Here is a 16,515-nt window from a genome sequence, read left to right as displayed (position 1 = left end):
CACATAAAATACATACATCTAAATAAATGTTTAAAAAGAAAGAAAGAGAGAGAGAAAGAAACAGGGATAGGACCCTAGGGGCTCTCCAGGCTTCATCTCCCTAAAGGCCATACCTGTTCACCACAGTGTCTGGCTAGACAAACCTGGAAGAGGGGAGAGGTGCTGGGAAAGTTTTGGAGCCAAGAAAATGCCCTGTGGGCCACATGTGGTCAAGGGTAGTTATAAATGAAACAACTTAAACTGTCGGGCTTATGTAAAACATCGAGAGTTTTGTTGAAATTCCCTCGAGGTTCTGAATCATGAGCTTTGTAGATGACAATATTGTGTCTCAATGTCAAAGGCTGGACACGCTTAAAAGCTGTAATGGACAGATCAAAAGGTATCCCTGTCCAGTCCAGGGTCAGCTCTTCTGTGGGTCTGATTGATATGATGTGCCTGAGTTTTGGGTGGGTTTTTTGGTGGTGTGGAAGGGGTAGGGGTAGGGTTGTGAGCAGCCTTAAGCTGTAGCAAGCGGTGAGAGGCCTCTGCCTCTTCTCTGGTGTCCAGTTACCTTTTGGCTGTAGGACAAGTCTTCCTGTTTGAAAACCAGACCACCGGCGGGAGGCATGGAGGAGGGCAGGAGCCCCCACCAGGGCCCCGTCCTCTCCCAGAGTCTTTCTTTAGGCACTCAGGCGGAGAAAATGGTGTCTAGCCCTTATAGCCTTTCACCTAGATTGGCAAGTCCTAGCAGGCTTCCTGGACAAGTTTGGGCACCAAGGTGGCGGAGGTAGGGTGCTGTTTAGGACACCGACAGGAGGAAGGGTGCCCTCTGGCGGCTAGGGAGACCATGCCTGACGGAGCTTGCCAACAGGATGCAAACCTAGCCTCTTGAACAACTCGGTAACAGTCATATACTCTACTGCAAGTCTCTCACACGCATTGCCTGGCGGATCTCAGGTCCTCCTCCCAAGGAGAACTTGGGCTCTCTGCCCTATCCAGCCTTCCCAGACAGTCCCCGGCCGGAAGGAACCGGCTGTCACCAACCACCACAGAAATAAACCAGCAGCGGCCTAGGTGGAACCCTAATACTGAGTCTCCGCTAGGGGCAGCATGGCGCTGCTTGTCCACCTCCACTCTGTTAGGATAGGTATCTCCTCGGGGGTCTTATCTGGGAGAGAAGATCGCCACTCATTGATAACGGCATCGTTTATTTGCAAAGAAGGGCATGCAGGAGTCTAGGAAGTCCATGCGGAACCCCTCCCCTCCACCCCAGGGAAGACTGGCAGGCAGTTTCTTCAGCCTACAGTGCCCTGAAGCTGGTGGGGCTGGGTATATGGACTATGGCACCCACTTTTCACAACTGCTGGGAAGCTATGACCTCTGGGTTCTCATAGCAGTTAGCCACTTTGCTGGTCATATTGGAGTTACTGCAAGCTCTGCAGGGACAACAGCCAGTCACCAGGCGGTCCCAGGGCTCCAGAGAATGGAGCCAGAGAGGCAGCCAGGCCCAGGATCGAAGACAGCGAGGCAGCCAAGATGGCCGGTGTCTTTGCAGGACATTAATCAGGATGATAAGGAGCACCAGCCCCAACAAAGGACCGCCTACTGCAGCCAACACTGAGCCCCCTGCCAGGGACAGTCCGAAGGCTGCCAGGGGCAGCAGCAGAAAGGTGAATAGCAGGTAGACAATGGCTACCCAGCGGTACTGGGCGGTTAGGTCCCCAAAGCGCTTGGCCAGTGGAATGGGTAGTCTCAGGACAGGCACCAGGTACCAGAGCAGTATGCCAGCCAGGTTGAAGAAGAAGTGGATGAGAGCAACCTGGTAGGCAGGAAGGGCAAGAAGGGGTTAGAAGCTTGGACCAGATGACATGAGCCACCTGGGCTCTTTAGTAACCATGCCATTGGACAGGTGATGGTGGCGCACGCCTTTAATCCCAGCACGCAGGAAGCAGAGGTAGACAGATCTCTGAGTCTAAAGCCAGCCTGGCATACAGAGATAGTTCCAGGACAGCCAGGGCTACACACACACACACACACACACACACACACAAAAAAAAAACAAAACCCACAACAACAACAAAACCCCACCTGTCTTGAAAAAACAAAAAAACAAAGGAAAGGAATACAGGAAAGGAAGAACTGAGGTGAGTCCCCCGAATCTGGGGCTGCAGGCCCGGTGCTTGGAGTCTGAGGAGCTCAAGGGGAGCTGGGGCTGCACTCAGCCTTGGCTGTGCTGGGAACAGGGAAATAATTGAAGGCGGTACCTGGACTGCAATGAGCAATGTGTCCGGAGGGCTGGCCAGGGCAGCCAGCAGGGCTGTGGTGGTGGTACCAATGTTGGAGCCCAGGAATAGGGGGTAGGCCCGTTCCAGGTTGATCACTCCAACCCCTGGAGGAATGAAGGGTCACCAAGGGATCCAGCCCAGCTCCCCTAGTCCCAAGCCCCCTGCCAACTTTGGCTTACCCATGAGAGGCACAATGGCTGCTGTGAACACACTACTGCTCTGAAGCAAGAAGGTTAGGCCCGCACCAACAAGGATGGCCAAGTAGCCACTGAGCCAGCCAAAGGGGAAGGGGAAATCTGCAGGTGTGTAGGGTGGAAGGCAGTGGGTCATTTTTAACCTCCCACCTTATCCTCCATCCCAGGTCCAGGGCCTCCGCACACCCACCTGCATTGATGACAGATCTCACAGCCTGTGCAATGCGGCCCTTCAGCACAGAGTTGAGCAGCTTAACGATGAGGACCAGACAGGTACAGAGCACCAGCAGAGAGCCCGCCAGCAGGATGAAGCCCACAGCCAGATCCGTGAGCCCTGTGCCCACAAACAGGTGCCGGCCTGTGGCAGGGCGGGGAGTTGAGTAGGAGGAGGTTGGAGCAGGGAAGGGGGTAGGATCGGTGGAGGGACTCACAGGGCACTCTGTTCTCCTCTGGAGATGCTGTACTGTTCATCTCTGTGCAGGGGTTGAAGATGCCGCATTCCTCATTGCTCTCCTGGGACAGAGGGATAGGGACGACTCAGGCCAGGCTCACAGCAGGCAGATGGGCGCGCTCGCGCGGGGGGGGGGGGGGGGAGTAAATCAAGTGGGCGGGATGATTCAACAGGTCAGAGGTCAAATGAGGGATGGGGTCAGAGGCACCTTACCGTCTCCCCTTTGACGCCACACCATTGCTTAATGAGGCTGCTGTTAGTGGTGTTGCTGGAAGCGCTGCCTGTAATCATGCTGCTATCCAGCTGGGAGACAGAGGGGGCACGATTACGTGTCTGGTACTCCTATTCCTCAGCCTATTACAAGCCTAAGCCCTCTTCTGTCGCCATCCAGGACAGGGCTTCTGCCTCCTGTTCCTCATCAGCCAGGCACAGGTACCTTCCTATGGCACATCTGTCCTCACCTGGATGATGAGGTGTGTGAAAGGCTGCGTCAGTGCCTTGAGGATGTCGGGGGCCTGCCCCCCAGGCTGCAGGCTAGCAGCGCCCAGGGCCAGTTCACTCAGCCTCTCTAATGCTGCTGTGGCGCTCTCCAGCGGCAGCAATACCAACACTGTGAGCCAGTTGAAGATGCCATGCACAGCCGAGCCGCTGAAGGCCCTGCAGTCACACAGGGTAGGCTGTCTGTCGGAGTAGCCTCTACTGAGGCCAAGGAAGACCCAGCCTGGCCCTTCAGCCCTGACTCACCTCTGGAACTCATCCCGGTCCCCTGACTGCGCCATTGAGACCAGGGTGCTGGTGATGGAAGTGCCCACGTTGACTCCCATGATGATAGGCACAGATACCTGGACAGTCAGCACTGTAGGGGTGCCATTTCAGCAGCCCTGCCTTTTCACCAACCCACCCACCACTGCCCTGGGAAGGAGAGGCACACTCACACTTAGAGGCCACCATGCTGACCACGATAGAGGAAGATGTGCTGGAGCTCTGGACAAGGACTGTGACCAGCACACCAATGACCAAGCCAGCCACAGGGTTGGACAGCACCACATTGTCCTTGAAAATGTCTCCAGCCATTTTGCCTGTTCCCCACAGAGAGATGCAGTGATGCTGTAAAGAGCTGACTTCCCAATCCCACCCTGGCTTCCCACCTGGTCACTCACTGCCTAGCAACTGGAAGGCAGAGCTGAGGATGTCCAGGGAGCAGATGAAGAAGTAGAGGCTTCCCAGGAGTCCACATGCCTTAAGGAAGTTGATGACCACCTGGCGAAGCCTGCTGGCCATGCTGACCTCTAGGGACACCAGATAGGACTATATTTGACCAGCTGGCTACTGCCCAGCAGTAGCAACACACACACACACACACACACACACACACACACACACACACACACACACTGTTCCCTGAGAACAGGGACTGTGTTTCCTGTCACCTCTCGAGAATAGCACAGGATCTCCCTTCTGTCCCATTGGGCAGGAATCCATGTACTCCTCTTGTGTCCCCCAGAGCAGAGTCTGTACCTCCCTTGGTCCTTGGCCATACGGCTAAGCCCATGACCTTGGAGAGGGAGTCCCAGAATTGGAGCCATCAGCAGGGAGTAAAAGGAAGACGAGAGGCTGGAAGGGGAGTTTTTCACTCCGTCTCAAGCAGATTAATGTGAATTTCTTTAAAAAGTGTTCTACTGCCAGGCGGTGGTGGCGCACGCCTGTAATCCCAGCACTCCAGAGGCAGAGCCAGGCGGATCTCTGTGAGTTCAAGGCCAGCCTGGGCTACCAAGTGAGTGCCAGGAAAGGTGCAAAGCTACACAGAGAAACCCTGTCTCGAAAAACAAAACAAAACAAAAACAACCAACCAAACAAACAAAAAAGAAGTGTTCTACTAAGTCCCAGCTTATACTGTGCTAAGAAATGGGAAGCCAGGGGCCTGCCTGCATGCTGTCTCATCACACCCAGACCTACCTTTCAGCTGGTCAGTGTTCTTCAGCTGAGGGAAGGCCCAGGGGTCTGTGCCTCCCTCCTCCGAGCCTGGGATAGAACTGGAGGTCCCTGCAGGGGTCAAGTCAAGGAGAGCTGTTTGTCAGACCCCCAAGGAGAAGGACAAAAAGAAGCAAGAGGTAGGAGAGACTGGAGCACAAGGGCTCTGGGTGAGACACTGAAGCAGGGAAAGGAAGGGCCAGAGGTATGAGGAGATCCCAGATTCTTCAAGAGGACAGTTAGAGAGAGAAACCTCATTTTGCCTAGCGTAGCTGTCCAGGAGTAGGAGCCTAGGGTGCCTGATACCTGCATCTCTCAGATTCCGGTCCACCAGGTCAATCGCATCCAGGGTAGGGTTGGGGAACTGGCCACCAGCAAGGGAATTCGGCATGGATTTCAAGCAGAGAGAGACCCAGGCCCGATCCTAGACCTGCTGAGGGCAAGGCAGGGAAGAGCAGGTCATTCTTCCTGCTCTGCCTCTACCCCACCAAGCAGTCTAAAGCCAGGCCTAAGACCTGGAATTTCAGCTGTAGCCCCACACCTTGCAGGTCTTGGTGGCTCTGACCACAGACAGATGGTACAGTGACCTCAGGTGGTTGTCAGGTGAGCCCAGTCTAGTTTCAGGGGGCAGAAGACGGGGGCCACTGGATCTCTGCTCCCTTACTGGTCTTGGCTAGAAGGTTTGACAGTTGCCTGAGGGTACAGGGTTCTGGGGCGCTGGCTGGAAGTCACCGGTAGCTAGAGAACCCTGGGATTTCTCCTATCAAGTGTCAGTGAGGACACTGCAGATGGTCCCAGCTTAGACTTTGGTATTTGGTACCAATCAAGTGACGTCTTCACTTGATAAGAGCCCCCCCCCCCCCCCCCCCCAACTTAGAAGCAGGACTTGGGAGCCCCCTGCCTACATCAGGTCCCTTCTGGCAGCTCTGACCCCATGGGCTTCTAGGTCTAGAACTCTTTGAACCCTAATCTATCCTGACCCTTTGTCCTAGTGCTTGGGCTCAGGCCCAGGGGTCCTTTGTGTCCCCTCCCTCTGGCCTGCCACTAGGCTTTTCTCACTTGCTCTTAGGTCCTGGGGTTCAGAGTGGTGCCCCTACCCTGGACCTGGTGGTCACTCAGCTCTGGTCCAGTGTCCCTTAGCTTGGTCTAGTTCTGGGAGCTCCTACCTGCACATGTGGTGAGGGGGTACCAGCGGGGAGGAGGCACGGCAGGAATAGCTTCAGGTCAAAGATCTGCCCAGTGCGCACATGACTGCTGTGTGTGGAGCCCCATTAATGTTTACCCAGGAGCTGGGGCCCCCAAGGGGAGACCCTGCCTGGCCTCAGGCCTTATTCAGGCCCTTGTCATCCTGGAGCAAGGAGTTCTGAGCCCCCAGCCCAACTCTCTTGGGGTGAAACTTCTTCTAGGGATGGGCAACATCTGGCCAGGAGCATAATAGAGCTAGACACTGAAGCCACCAGTGGGCATCTGATACATTTAATAGACACTCTACACCACCCAGACAAGACGCTCCCATTCTGGCTGGGGCAGCCTAGGGACCCCAGGAGAACGTTGCCCTCCTCTTCCTGTGTTCCTCTGAACTCTGTAAACCTTATCATGCTCATCCATGCACCTGACAGAGACGAGAGGGAAGCCCTTTGCACCAGGTGGGCGTGGAAGACGGATTTCCTCAGGTGGCCTGGGAAGGGACCCAGGCTCTCAGGTCAGCAGATTCAAATCTGAGTTTAAGGGTAGGGCTAGATCCTGAAGGGCTTTCTGTGGAGGCCAGCGGGCGGGCCAGGACTTGGAGTCTCTATCTGCAGAGATGAAGGGGGAGGGCCGAGCCCTTCCCCATCCCACAGTGCTCATTGCCTGAACCCTATCTGAGTGTCTTTTCCCAGATGAGGGAGGGCTGTTCTGTGCCCATGTGCATGTGAAATGTGCTCTCTTATAGGTCAGCTCCCTTCCAGCCCCTGGGATGGGGACTAGGTCCTCCCCTGCAAGCTATTTCCCTAGGGGCCCTGTAAGCTCCAGCACCCTGCTCTGCTCACTGCCCAGCTCTGTCCCTGGGTGCTTGAGGGACTTTGCCCAGTGAAGGAGTCTTCCCAATGTCTATTCAGCAAATTCTCTTTCCTCCCCATCCTACAACCGCTCCCCAGGAGGCCCTCCCAGGGGCTCCTGAATACAGCTCCTTCCTAGAGGGATGGAGGTTTTTACAGCTTTGGCCTGGGCCTTGTCAGTACTTGGTAACCTACAGCACCTACAGGTCTGTGTTAGGGTCACCAGAGGTGGAAGGAGGCTGGGGGTCTTGAGATAGGATAATGAGCTGTGAGACCTCAGGCCAGACTCTTGTCCCAGCGGGCTCTCTACGACACCTTTCTTTGATGCCTATCAAAGAGGTAGCTTTATGGTACAGCAGATCTCGGAACAGTGTCTGGCTCATGATGGGAGCTCAGTGACCTCTGTGGACTAGATGAATATATAAGACTCCAGGAGGTAACCTGCCCTCCCTCCTGGCTCATACCTCTGGATGCTTACAGAGAGGAAGACCTGCTCTGAGGCCAGCCATTCATGTACAATCACAGCCCGACCCTGTCCAGGCCCCTGCACTCATCCCCACAGACTCTTAGGAGCCATTCTCCAAGCTAAGTCCTGGGTTTACAGGTGACGTAGACAGTGGAACGTTGGCTAGCCAAACAAAGTCAGGCCAGTTTGGGGTATGGGAATCTAGACTAGTATAATGGGAGGTCACCAGCCTACTGTGGCACTATGGCCATTGACTTTGACCTTAGGTCAGGGTGATACCACTATGTTGGGTCACGCAGGACTATAAGAAGGATGCCCTGCTAGCAAGCTGTTCTGTTTGCACTGTATGATCAGTGACTCCACGGCAGGCAAGCTGCTAGCACAATTTCCTTTGTGGAGGTGAAGATAGCCAGAATTTAGACCTCGGCGTTCCCGGGGGGATACCAGCACAGTCTTCCCCAGCCACAGCAGCAGCATCCAGGCTGAGGAAAGTGGGGTTGGGGGCGCAAGGTGGGGTAGAGTTCGGCTGGCTGCTGAGTGATGGTAGCACTGACTTTGAGGGGGACAGAGGACCTGGGTTCTATTCTTGATGGTTCCCGTTCAGCTTTGACTGCCAAAAAGGCAGCTAGGTCCAGGTCCAACATGGTCACCCCTCCTCGGGGAATAGGGGTACTTTGACGGCACTGTGGGCAGGGGATCCAGTGTTGTTCATGGGCTGGGGTATCCAGCCGCCGCATGCATGCTTGGCAAAAGGTGTGGCCACAGTAGAGGCGGCGAGGCAAGTGTACTGACAAGTCATAGGCAGAGTAGCAGATGACACAGTCATTCCGTGGGGCTGTCAGGGCTGCCTCTTCCTCCAAGGCTCGGGGGCCTTCAGGCTGCAGCATCCTAGGGAAAGTATGAAGGAACCAGCAGGGTAACAGCACAAGCCACAGTCCACCTCTGCCCATCTATGTGATGTTTTGGTCCATGCTGTCCCCCAGAAGACAGGGCTACAGAACGGTAAGTGCCTGCACACCTGGAGGGAAGATGGTAGCCTTGGGCATACCAAGTCTGGGCATATCTCTTGATTCTGTGGCCATTGGCTGAAACAGCACCCTACCCGCCTGTTGAGACCCTTCCACGGCCCCTCCTGCTTGCCCCCACCCCTAGCCTTCCTGAACCCCAGGCTTCTCTTACCTGCATCCACTCCACCAAGAAGATATTCCCAGCTAGAGGATTGCAGGAGAAGGGGGTGGGGACCCGGGACACATCATGGCTCCCTCCTTGGGCTCGCATTACTGACCACACAGGGAAGACGGCAGGAGGCAGGAGGTGGTTGCATCAAGTGAGAGTGAGCTCCCCTTTCAGCCACAAAGCACTGCAACAGGATCTGATGCACCACCCACTGGGCAGGAGATAAGGTGAGCCAGCCCCCTGCGGAATGGATGCTACCCAGACCACTCCCCCCCCACCCCACCCCCACCCGTAACTCCGAGAGACCCGGCTTTGTCTTTCTCCACCCTAGATGTCACCAGTGTTTATGCCTTCCCCGGTCTTGTACCCTTCTCCCAAGGTCAAGCCCTCACCCCTCTCATCTGATCCCCACCTTTGTAATGATTTCCTGCTTTGGCCTGAGTGATGCCCACTCTTCAGACTCAGCTCACAGCACCTTCCAGGGAACCTGCTCCCACCCTCTACCAGCTCCAAGGTAAGGTGCATAGTCTTGTTAATTTGTGGTACTTCTCAGGATCACCTTCCTCCCGATCTAGACTAGGTCTGTCCTGTGATGTCACCTCGGCCCTGAGGTGGCACTGGAACACAATGTGTACTGATCTCCCTCACACAACCATCATCCTAGAAGCTCCCCGCCCCCGAGCCCCTCCCCGTCCTAAGCACCTCCCAGTTGACTGCCTATCTGACCCTCAGTCTTTGCAATAGTCCAGGGAGACAGTTCAGGGAGGTGGGATCAGTTTTCCCTGTGATGAGGCCTGGAGACAGCACAGAACTAGGGAGACTCAGCTGTGTTGGGATGGGTTGGCAGGACCCCTAGGACTGCACACAGGGTTGCTAGAAAGCCAAGGAGCAAGCAAGCCTCCTTACTCACTTTTACCCACCTGCTTGGCAGTGTGCCTTTAAGACTGGTCAAACAGGTTCCTGTGCTGGCCCTCACTGAAACAGGGGACAAGGAGCTTGGAGATGAGAGTCAGGGCAATGACCTATCTGCCCATACCTGGAGACTTCTACACACTACCCGCTTATATGACCGGTCTCTGCATCAGGGGAGGGCCAACTTCAGGAGGACACGTTTGTCTTGTGAGGCCGGCTCTTCTTCCCTCTTCACGTGGTGCCGTGGCTCTGCCCTGCCCCGGAAACACCTGGCTGCCCAGAGCTGACCTCCTTGCACACTCCCTACCCTGGCATTTCGTGCATGCCCCCCCCCCACCCCCAGCAGGCATCTTACACTGCTTGGACAGACAAGAAGGGAACACTCCCCTCAGCCCTTCAAGGCCTGGTACACATCACTCGAAATAGGTTAAACAGCAAAGCTCTGGATTGTAGGAATTATCTTTTGTGGGAAACCAGAAACATGCTCTGGCTGAGGCTTGGAGGTGACTCACATTGGGCAGGGCTGGGTTCTGGGCCCTGGATCCTGAGCTCCCACTCCCTGAAACCTGCTAACATCAGCCCCACCTGCCAACAGCCCTCCAGTCTGATCCTCCCTCAGAGTATGTTCTTGGGGCCCCCCACAGTGGCAAGTATGGCACCCTCCTGCCTTGTGACTCAGGGTTAACCTTGTTTACGATCTCAGCTTTAGCCTTAGGGAGAACAGAGAACTGGCCCAGGACAGGAGACATATTACCACCTACAAGCCCCTGGGGTGGGCTGAGACCTGCAAGGCCCCTAAATTATGGAGGTCATGAGGCAGTGGCTTTCCAGTCTCTGGAAGGCCCCACAGAGTCTGGGAGCCTACAAGGGAGATTGTATTTGTGTATGTTGAGGGCAAAAATAGTTGCCCAGACTAGGACCCTCTCCCAAATGGAACCCTGGTTAAAAAAAAAAGGAGTCATTGGCACAATGCTCACCCTGCTTTATTGCCAAAGTCTTTCAGGAAGTGAAGGGTGTCCCTATTGCTGCCCACATGGCTAGTGGCTGGGACCGTATTCCAGAGGGCACCCGCTGAGCCTTCCTGGTGGACAGGCTCCCCTGTCCAGGGCAAGAAGCGGCTGATGCCCATGACAATGGCCGCTCCTGATGTCCAGCATCACTTTGGCATTGAGCAGAGGCCTGGGCCCCACAGCCCTGGAGGTTGGATAGTCAGGCTAGGAGACAACACAGCAGCAGCTGTGACAACGGCAGAATCGTGGACAGTGGCAGCAAGAGCAGCAAGGGAAGCAGCAGCAGTGGTGGGCAATGTCATCGCCACGCCCCACAGGCGGCAGGCCAGCATAAGTCAGTCCTGATGGACGCTGCCCGCTGTTATAGGGATTGCAGGGGGACTGCCAGGTCTGTTGGTTCTGCTCAGGAGCAGCGCCTTTGGTACCCTTGATACCTTTGGGCCCTGGGGCTTCACTGGTTTGCAAGAGGCCTGCTGGCTCTGGGGCACAGGTTCCTGAAGGCAGAGGCTGACTCTCAGAGGAGGAAGATGAAGAGGGGCCCTCCTCTAACTGCTGTCCCAGGTCAGACCGCAGGTGAGCCCGAGGGATGCTGATGTGAGCGTATGGATTCTTCACAACCATCTCATGGGGGTCCATGGCCCAAGCTGCAGGGGTGAGCAGAGACACATATATGGACTCAGGGAAGAGAAAAGCTGCCTGAGAGCCTATAACCCAAGAAGACACCCATTTAGGAGGAGTCTGCTTTGTAAAGAGCCATATCACTGCGTGCAGATGTGGAGACATCAGAATATAGGCAAAGTCTATGTGTCTTGGAGGTAGACCCAGTTGCCACCCTTCACCAAGTATCCAAGAAATGCTCCTGGATGCAGCTGGGAATGGGGATCAAAGGCTAGAAGACACAGGTCCAAGGGAGAGTAGGGGCTGTGGAGAAGGTCCCTCTAAGTCAGGTCAGCTACTGGGGACTTACCTGCAGCAGCAGCAGAAGCAGCAGCAGCGTGTCTTCCAGTCCTCCAGCTCCAGGTCCCAGTGCCTGTGAGTAGAGCTACCAGCAGGTGCCTTTTCCCTCCTAGAGAGGGGTGGGGCCTTGGGGCGGAGCTCAAAGATGGGGTTCTCAAGATCCTAAGAGGCCTTAGCAACTAGAGCACAGCAGCCAGTCACCCCTCATTCCCAGATGGGTGGAGGCCAAGGTTTGGGCTCTAAGGGGCATTTGCCAATCTGGGGTGACTCAATCACGATTCATCTGAGCATGTTTTACCTCCTTGGGTCATGGCCCCAGAAAGGAAGTGGAAGCAGGCCTTCAGATTCTGGGGCCTTCAGAGGGGCTAGGGTTACCCAGTCATTGCTCCCATCTCTACAGCTACTGTTCAGAGTTCCTCCTTGCCACCTACTGCCCATATCCAGCAGATACTGGGATGCTTGAGACTGCTTACAGGATTGTCCACTTTTCCTAATTAAAAAAAAAAAAAATGTTTGACACAACTTTGTAGATACACTTTACTTATCTTACAATTACATGGACATCAGACACAAGTGACATTTTCAGCTTGTTTCTAAAAATTGCAGTTTCCCTGTGTTGGTGAGTTGGGGTGAAAGCTCCCCAAAGTTTTCTGTCCCCCGCACCCATTCTTGGCCCTGGCACCCCTCTGCTTTAGTAGCTTCACCTCCTCGCCCATAGGGGACATGAAGAATGACCGTGGGACTCGGGGTGGGCGTGGGGGGAAACAATAGTTGCAAGTTTATGGGCCAACCAGTGGGCTCCTCTGGGTCTACACTACAGTGGGACAGCTTGGACCCCATTCCGGAAAACACCAGGAAGGAGAGACCAAGCAGGACAGGGACTGCTAGCCAGGATGGCTGAGTAGCCTGCTTAGAGTCAGTCAGGCAGGTTGAGTAGAAGGAAATGGGTCTGGGGGGGAAACATGCTTAAGAAGTGGAAAACGGAGGTCTCTACGTAAGAACGTAAGAACCCTTAACCTTGCCCACTGCCCCTGTAGACTCCGCCCCTAGCCGCGAGCATGCGTAAATCCGGCCGAGGTGCCCAGTGGAAACTTAATTCCCCAGAAGCCTTCGCGCTCGCTCCAGGGTTTCCCAAAAGACCCGGTTTGGATGGATCCTTGGCTCGATCCGCTCAGCTCAGAAAGGCGGCTGGGACGGGGGAGGTGCGGCGGGAACGCTTATTCTACCACGGGGCGTGGCTTCATTTCACGGGGCGGGACCTTGGGCAAAGGGTGGGGCCGTAGGTGGCCTTGTGCGCGGGCGGAGTGGGTGGGTAAGTGAGCAGAGTCCTCCCGGAAAGGGTGGGCTCATTCCTTTTTCTGGCCACAGCTACCTGAGTTACCCCAGCATGATGCCAGGATCCCACGAGACGCCTCCCCTCCACACCCCCGCACCTGACCCCTTCTCTCACCTGGTCTAGCTTGAAGGAGCCCTGATGTGCGCCCTTGGTTCCTCCATAGAGCTGTAAATTCTGGCCCAGTTTTGGCTCCCCAGGAACACTGTTCCCTTCGTCTGGATTGTACAGAGAGGGACTGTGGCCTGAAGAAAATCTGGATTGTCCAGAGTCAGGCACAGGATTCCGTGTTGGTCACAGGTATGCCACCATGCTGCATGGCGGCCATGAGATAGTAGAGAATGGCACTCTAAACACGTAGACACTCTAGTCACCAGCGTGTCCTTTGTCCTCTCCTCACGGAGGGCTCCCCTGAGGCAAAGGTGTAGTCCAGGTAGAAGAGGACCAGGTAGGAGGAGGAATGGGGCCTCCGCTGGGTGGGGTCAGTTTAGCACAGCTCTGTGAGACAGAAGCACGTGCTGACCTGATGCGATACAAGAAAGGGCTACCGCACCCTAGGCAGGTGAGTGTGCTCAGTGGGCCCTCCACCCAACACGCGGACTGCCAGCCTGTCCAGGTATCTCCACCCCTCCACCTCCGGTCAGTGCGCCGGTCCCCTCTGTCCGCTCCTCTGGTGTCCGCTTAACCCCTTATCCCTTTTACTGTCATATCGCCCTCTTTGAGTGGAGGAGTCCAGGGTGCAGTGTGGATAGTCAGTGAGTTGGAAAAGTCCGGGCGTTCACACAGGGGGTGTGTCGGGGTTTGGAGTGAAAGGACCCTGCCCCTTCAGAGCTCGAAAGGTAGACGAGACACGGGTAGGACCCCTGCTCGGGCATTGTGAGGCTCAATATGGGAGGGAGTAAAAGGTGAAGGCTTCCCTTAGAAAATTCGGCCGAGGGTTTGGCCCCTCGGAGTGTGTCAGCCAAGAGGGAAGGGAATGTTGGCGACAAGGGGACCCTGACCCGCCTGTAGCTGGCTGGGAGGTCGACCCTGGGAGCAGACTCCAGGCCCGGCGTGGATGGAGGGGCGGCTAGGAGACTGGCCCCGCCCCGTGGACCCCGCGCGGGTCCCCAGGCGGGGGGTGGCGCTGCGGGCGCGGGCGGGCGGGCGCCGCGCGCACTGCGGTCCCCGCGCCTCCGCCGCAGAACGCGCCACGCTCCGCACGCACCTGCCGCTGCCGCCGTCGCCGCTGTCGCCGCTGCCGCCGCCGCCGCCGCCGCCGCGCCGAGCCTTGCGTCCAGCACCAGCGCTCGCGCCCCTGGGTGCCGCCTTCGCCCGCCATCGCCCGAGGTCGCCGCTGGAGCCGCGGAAGCTATCGGAGCCGCTAGAGCGGGAGAGCCAAGGTGCGGGCGCCGCATCCGGGCCTGCCTTTGAGACAACCTCTGCTGCTGCGGCGGCGCAGCCAGGGAACGCCAGGCTGGGGCAGGTGAGCGGGGGGAAGGGCGGGGGTCAGACGCATCATCCCTTCCTACTCTCAGAGGGTCAGTCCTCCCGACCGTGAATCTGGCCTCGGAGGGCATACTGGGGAGGGGGTTGGGTTCAGAATTCCGTGAAGGCTTGGATCCCACGGATGAGGTCAGGGTCAGAGGTCGGGCACCCTGTCCTTTGTGCAGGGTGGGGGTGAGGGCGAAAAGTGAGATGGGCCCCCGTGCTGCCCTCACGCTGTCTCTCACCCGCAGCTCGGGCCTGGTGCAGGCCTCTCCATTGCTGTTGCCGCGGAGCCTGCAGCCCAGGTCCTCCGGCAGCCAGGGAACAGGCTAGCTGCCTTCCCTGGGCGCCCTGTCCTGGAGCCATGGGGCCCACCTAGCCCCTGCCTGCCCAGATGTCCCGGCCCAGGGACTGCTGACCTCTGCTGCAGGAGGAGGCCCCTCCACGCCCCCTTGCCAGCCTCAGCAGACAGAGACCCTGGGTGAGCCGCTGGGTGAGCCCCACAGCCCAAGACAGCCTCCCATACCCCCTTGCCCCCGCCTGCTTCCCCCTCCCCCTCCTCTTCCTCCTCCTCTTCGGACTGAACCAGATAAGCCATTGTGGCCACTGGGGGGGGGGCCTGCCCCCCAACCTGTCACCCGCTGCCCCTTGCAGTCCACGGAGTAACCGGGGTCCTCACCAGGCCTGGCAGGACCAGGATGCAGCCCCTTCTCTTCCCCCACGGCCCCACCCGACACCCCCACCTGTGCCAACGTCCGGTCTGACTGTAGAGAGCCGGATGCCAGCTGACCCTGGGCCCGAGGTGGGCAGTGGATGGCCGGGCCTCCTCATGTCCTGCCTGAAAGGCCCACATGTCATCCTCAAAATGGAGGCCATGAAGATTGTCCACCCTGAAAAGTTCCCTGAGCTCCCGGCGGCCACCCCCTGCTTCCCACCTGCACCCAGGCCCACTCCCACGCTGGCACCCAAGCGTGCTTGGCCCTCAGACACAGAGATCATTGTCAACCAGGCATGTGGGGGCGACATGCCTACCTTGGAAGGAGCACCCCACACTCCACCCTTGCCAAGGCGGCCCCGCAAGGGCAGTTCTGAATTGGGCTTCCCCCGGGTGGTACCAGTGGATGAGGTCATTGTAAATCAATATGTGATTCGACCTGGCCCATCAGCCTCTGCACCTTCATCATCTGGGCCCGTGATAGCAGGTGAGCCCCTGGAATGCCCCACCTGTGGGCACACATACAACGTCACTCAGCGGCGGCCCCGGGTGCTGTCTTGCCTGCACTCTGTGTGTGAGCAGTGCCTGCAGATTCTTTATGAGTCTTGCCCTAAGTACAAGTTTATCTCATGTCCCACCTGCCACCGTGAGACTGTGCTCTTCACTGACTATGGCCTGGCTGCACTGGCTGTCAACACATCCATCCTCAGCCGTTTGCCACCTGAAGCCCTGACTGCCCCATCCGGTGGCCAGTGGGGGGGTGAATCTGAAGGCAGCTGCTACCAGACCTTCCGGCAGTACTGTGGGGCTGCATGCACCTGCCATGTGCGGAACCCACTATCAGCCTGTTCCATCATGTAGTGTCCACCTGCCCACTACTGCCTGCCGGACCTTGCTCGCCGCTTCTTCAGGGAACTGGCCCTGTCCTGTTGCCCGCTGACCCTTTCTTGCCCACGGTGGCTTCTGGCCCTACCCTGCGTGGCATTGTCGCTGCAGCCAACTTTGCCATTAAAACTCTTTGCCAAAGTTTGCACTTGTTCACTGATTGAAGCTTACTCCTGTGGGCTACGCCCACGCCTGGGCCTAGGGTAGGTTCCCAGGGCTGTAGCCCAGTCAGGGTCTAATTAGGAGCTGCCAGAGAGCAACCCAGCTCCCTTCAAGGCTGGTCTGCTCTACTTGTTGAAGGCCAAGCTGAGCCAAGTGTGCTGCTCAGGCCTGGGACTAGCTGGGAACCCATTGGTGCCAAAGACTGCTAGTGTGTGGCACATGGGGCTGTGACCCAGCTAGGCAGACAGAACCTTCAGCTGGGTGTGATGCTCACTGCTAACCCCAGCACTGGGGAAGCTACGGCAGGAGGATGGTGAGGTCAGCATGGGTCACACAGCGAGATCTCACCCCTCTCCCCCTGGAGAAGTACCTTTCCTCTGGCCAAGGATGTGTGGAAATGGCCTTTGGATAGCATGAGTAGAGGCCTGCAGCTGGCTAAGGTCATGGCAGGGACAAGGACCCAGCAGTCTGCAGTGTGGCTCTGGTCTGCCTGTGATTGGAGCAGGTACCATT

At 57.0% G+C, this 16,515-nt stretch overlaps 4 protein-coding genes across 5 annotated transcripts; 1 reads left to right on the top strand and 3 right to left on the bottom strand.

Annotated features, from left to right (window-relative positions):
- Positions 1–1,325: 1,325 nt before the first annotated feature.
- On the bottom strand, positions 1,326–5,271 carry Slc34a3 (solute carrier family 34 member 3). The gene is made up of 12 exons (XM_036185582.1): positions 5,187–5,271; positions 4,866–4,952; positions 4,070–4,198; positions 3,845–3,988; positions 3,654–3,765; positions 3,371–3,566; positions 3,123–3,212; positions 2,890–2,971; positions 2,649–2,816; positions 2,444–2,560; positions 2,244–2,368; positions 1,326–1,798 (listed from the first exon to the last, which is right to left on the bottom strand). The coding sequence occupies exons 1-12, from the start codon at positions 5,269–5,271 to the stop codon at positions 1,334–1,336; spliced, it is 1,800 nt and encodes a 599-aa protein (XP_036041475.1). The 3' UTR covers positions 1,326–1,333.
- Positions 5,272–7,801: 2,530 nt separating this feature from the next.
- On the bottom strand, positions 7,802–8,610 carry Rnf224 (ring finger protein 224). The gene is made up of 2 exons (XM_036183794.1): positions 8,565–8,610; positions 7,802–8,273 (listed from the first exon to the last, which is right to left on the bottom strand). Exon 2 carries the CDS (start codon positions 8,270–8,272, stop codon positions 7,802–7,804), a length of 471 nt encoding a protein of 156 aa, XP_036039687.1. The 5' UTR covers position 8,273; positions 8,565–8,610.
- A 1,826-nt stretch (positions 8,611–10,436) lies between these two features.
- On the bottom strand, positions 10,437–13,826 carry Cysrt1 (cysteine rich tail 1). 2 transcript variants are annotated; one of them, XM_036183585.1, is made up of 3 exons: positions 12,891–13,826; positions 11,451–11,930; positions 10,437–11,127 (listed from the first exon to the last, which is right to left on the bottom strand). In XM_036183585.1, the coding sequence occupies exon 3, from the start codon at positions 11,117–11,119 to the stop codon at positions 10,688–10,690; it is 432 nt and encodes a 143-aa protein (XP_036039478.1). In that variant the 5' UTR covers positions 11,120–11,127; positions 11,451–11,930; positions 12,891–13,826; the 3' UTR covers positions 10,437–10,687. The 2 variants fall into 2 exon arrangements, with proteins under 2 accessions (XP_036039478.1, XP_036039479.1); XM_036183586.1 differs by lacking the exon at positions 12,891–13,826 and adding an exon at positions 12,458–12,811.
- Positions 13,827–13,984: 158 nt separating this feature from the next.
- On the top strand, positions 13,985–15,985 carry Rnf208 (ring finger protein 208). Its single transcript, XM_036183583.1, has 2 exons — positions 13,985–14,238; positions 14,492–15,985. The coding sequence occupies exon 2, from the start codon at positions 15,019–15,021 to the stop codon at positions 15,814–15,816; it is 798 nt and encodes a 265-aa protein (XP_036039476.1). The 5' UTR covers positions 13,985–14,238; positions 14,492–15,018; the 3' UTR covers positions 15,817–15,985.
- Positions 15,986–16,515: the final 530 nt, after the last annotated feature.

The sequence above is a fragment of the Onychomys torridus genome, chromosome 4 (genome assembly GCF_903995425.1).
Source record: "Onychomys torridus chromosome 4, mOncTor1.1, whole genome shotgun sequence".
NCBI lineage: Eukaryota > Metazoa > Chordata > Mammalia > Rodentia > Cricetidae > Onychomys > Onychomys torridus.
The sequence above is the reverse complement of the archived record's forward strand: the minus strand, read 5'-3'. Positions and strand labels throughout refer to the sequence as shown.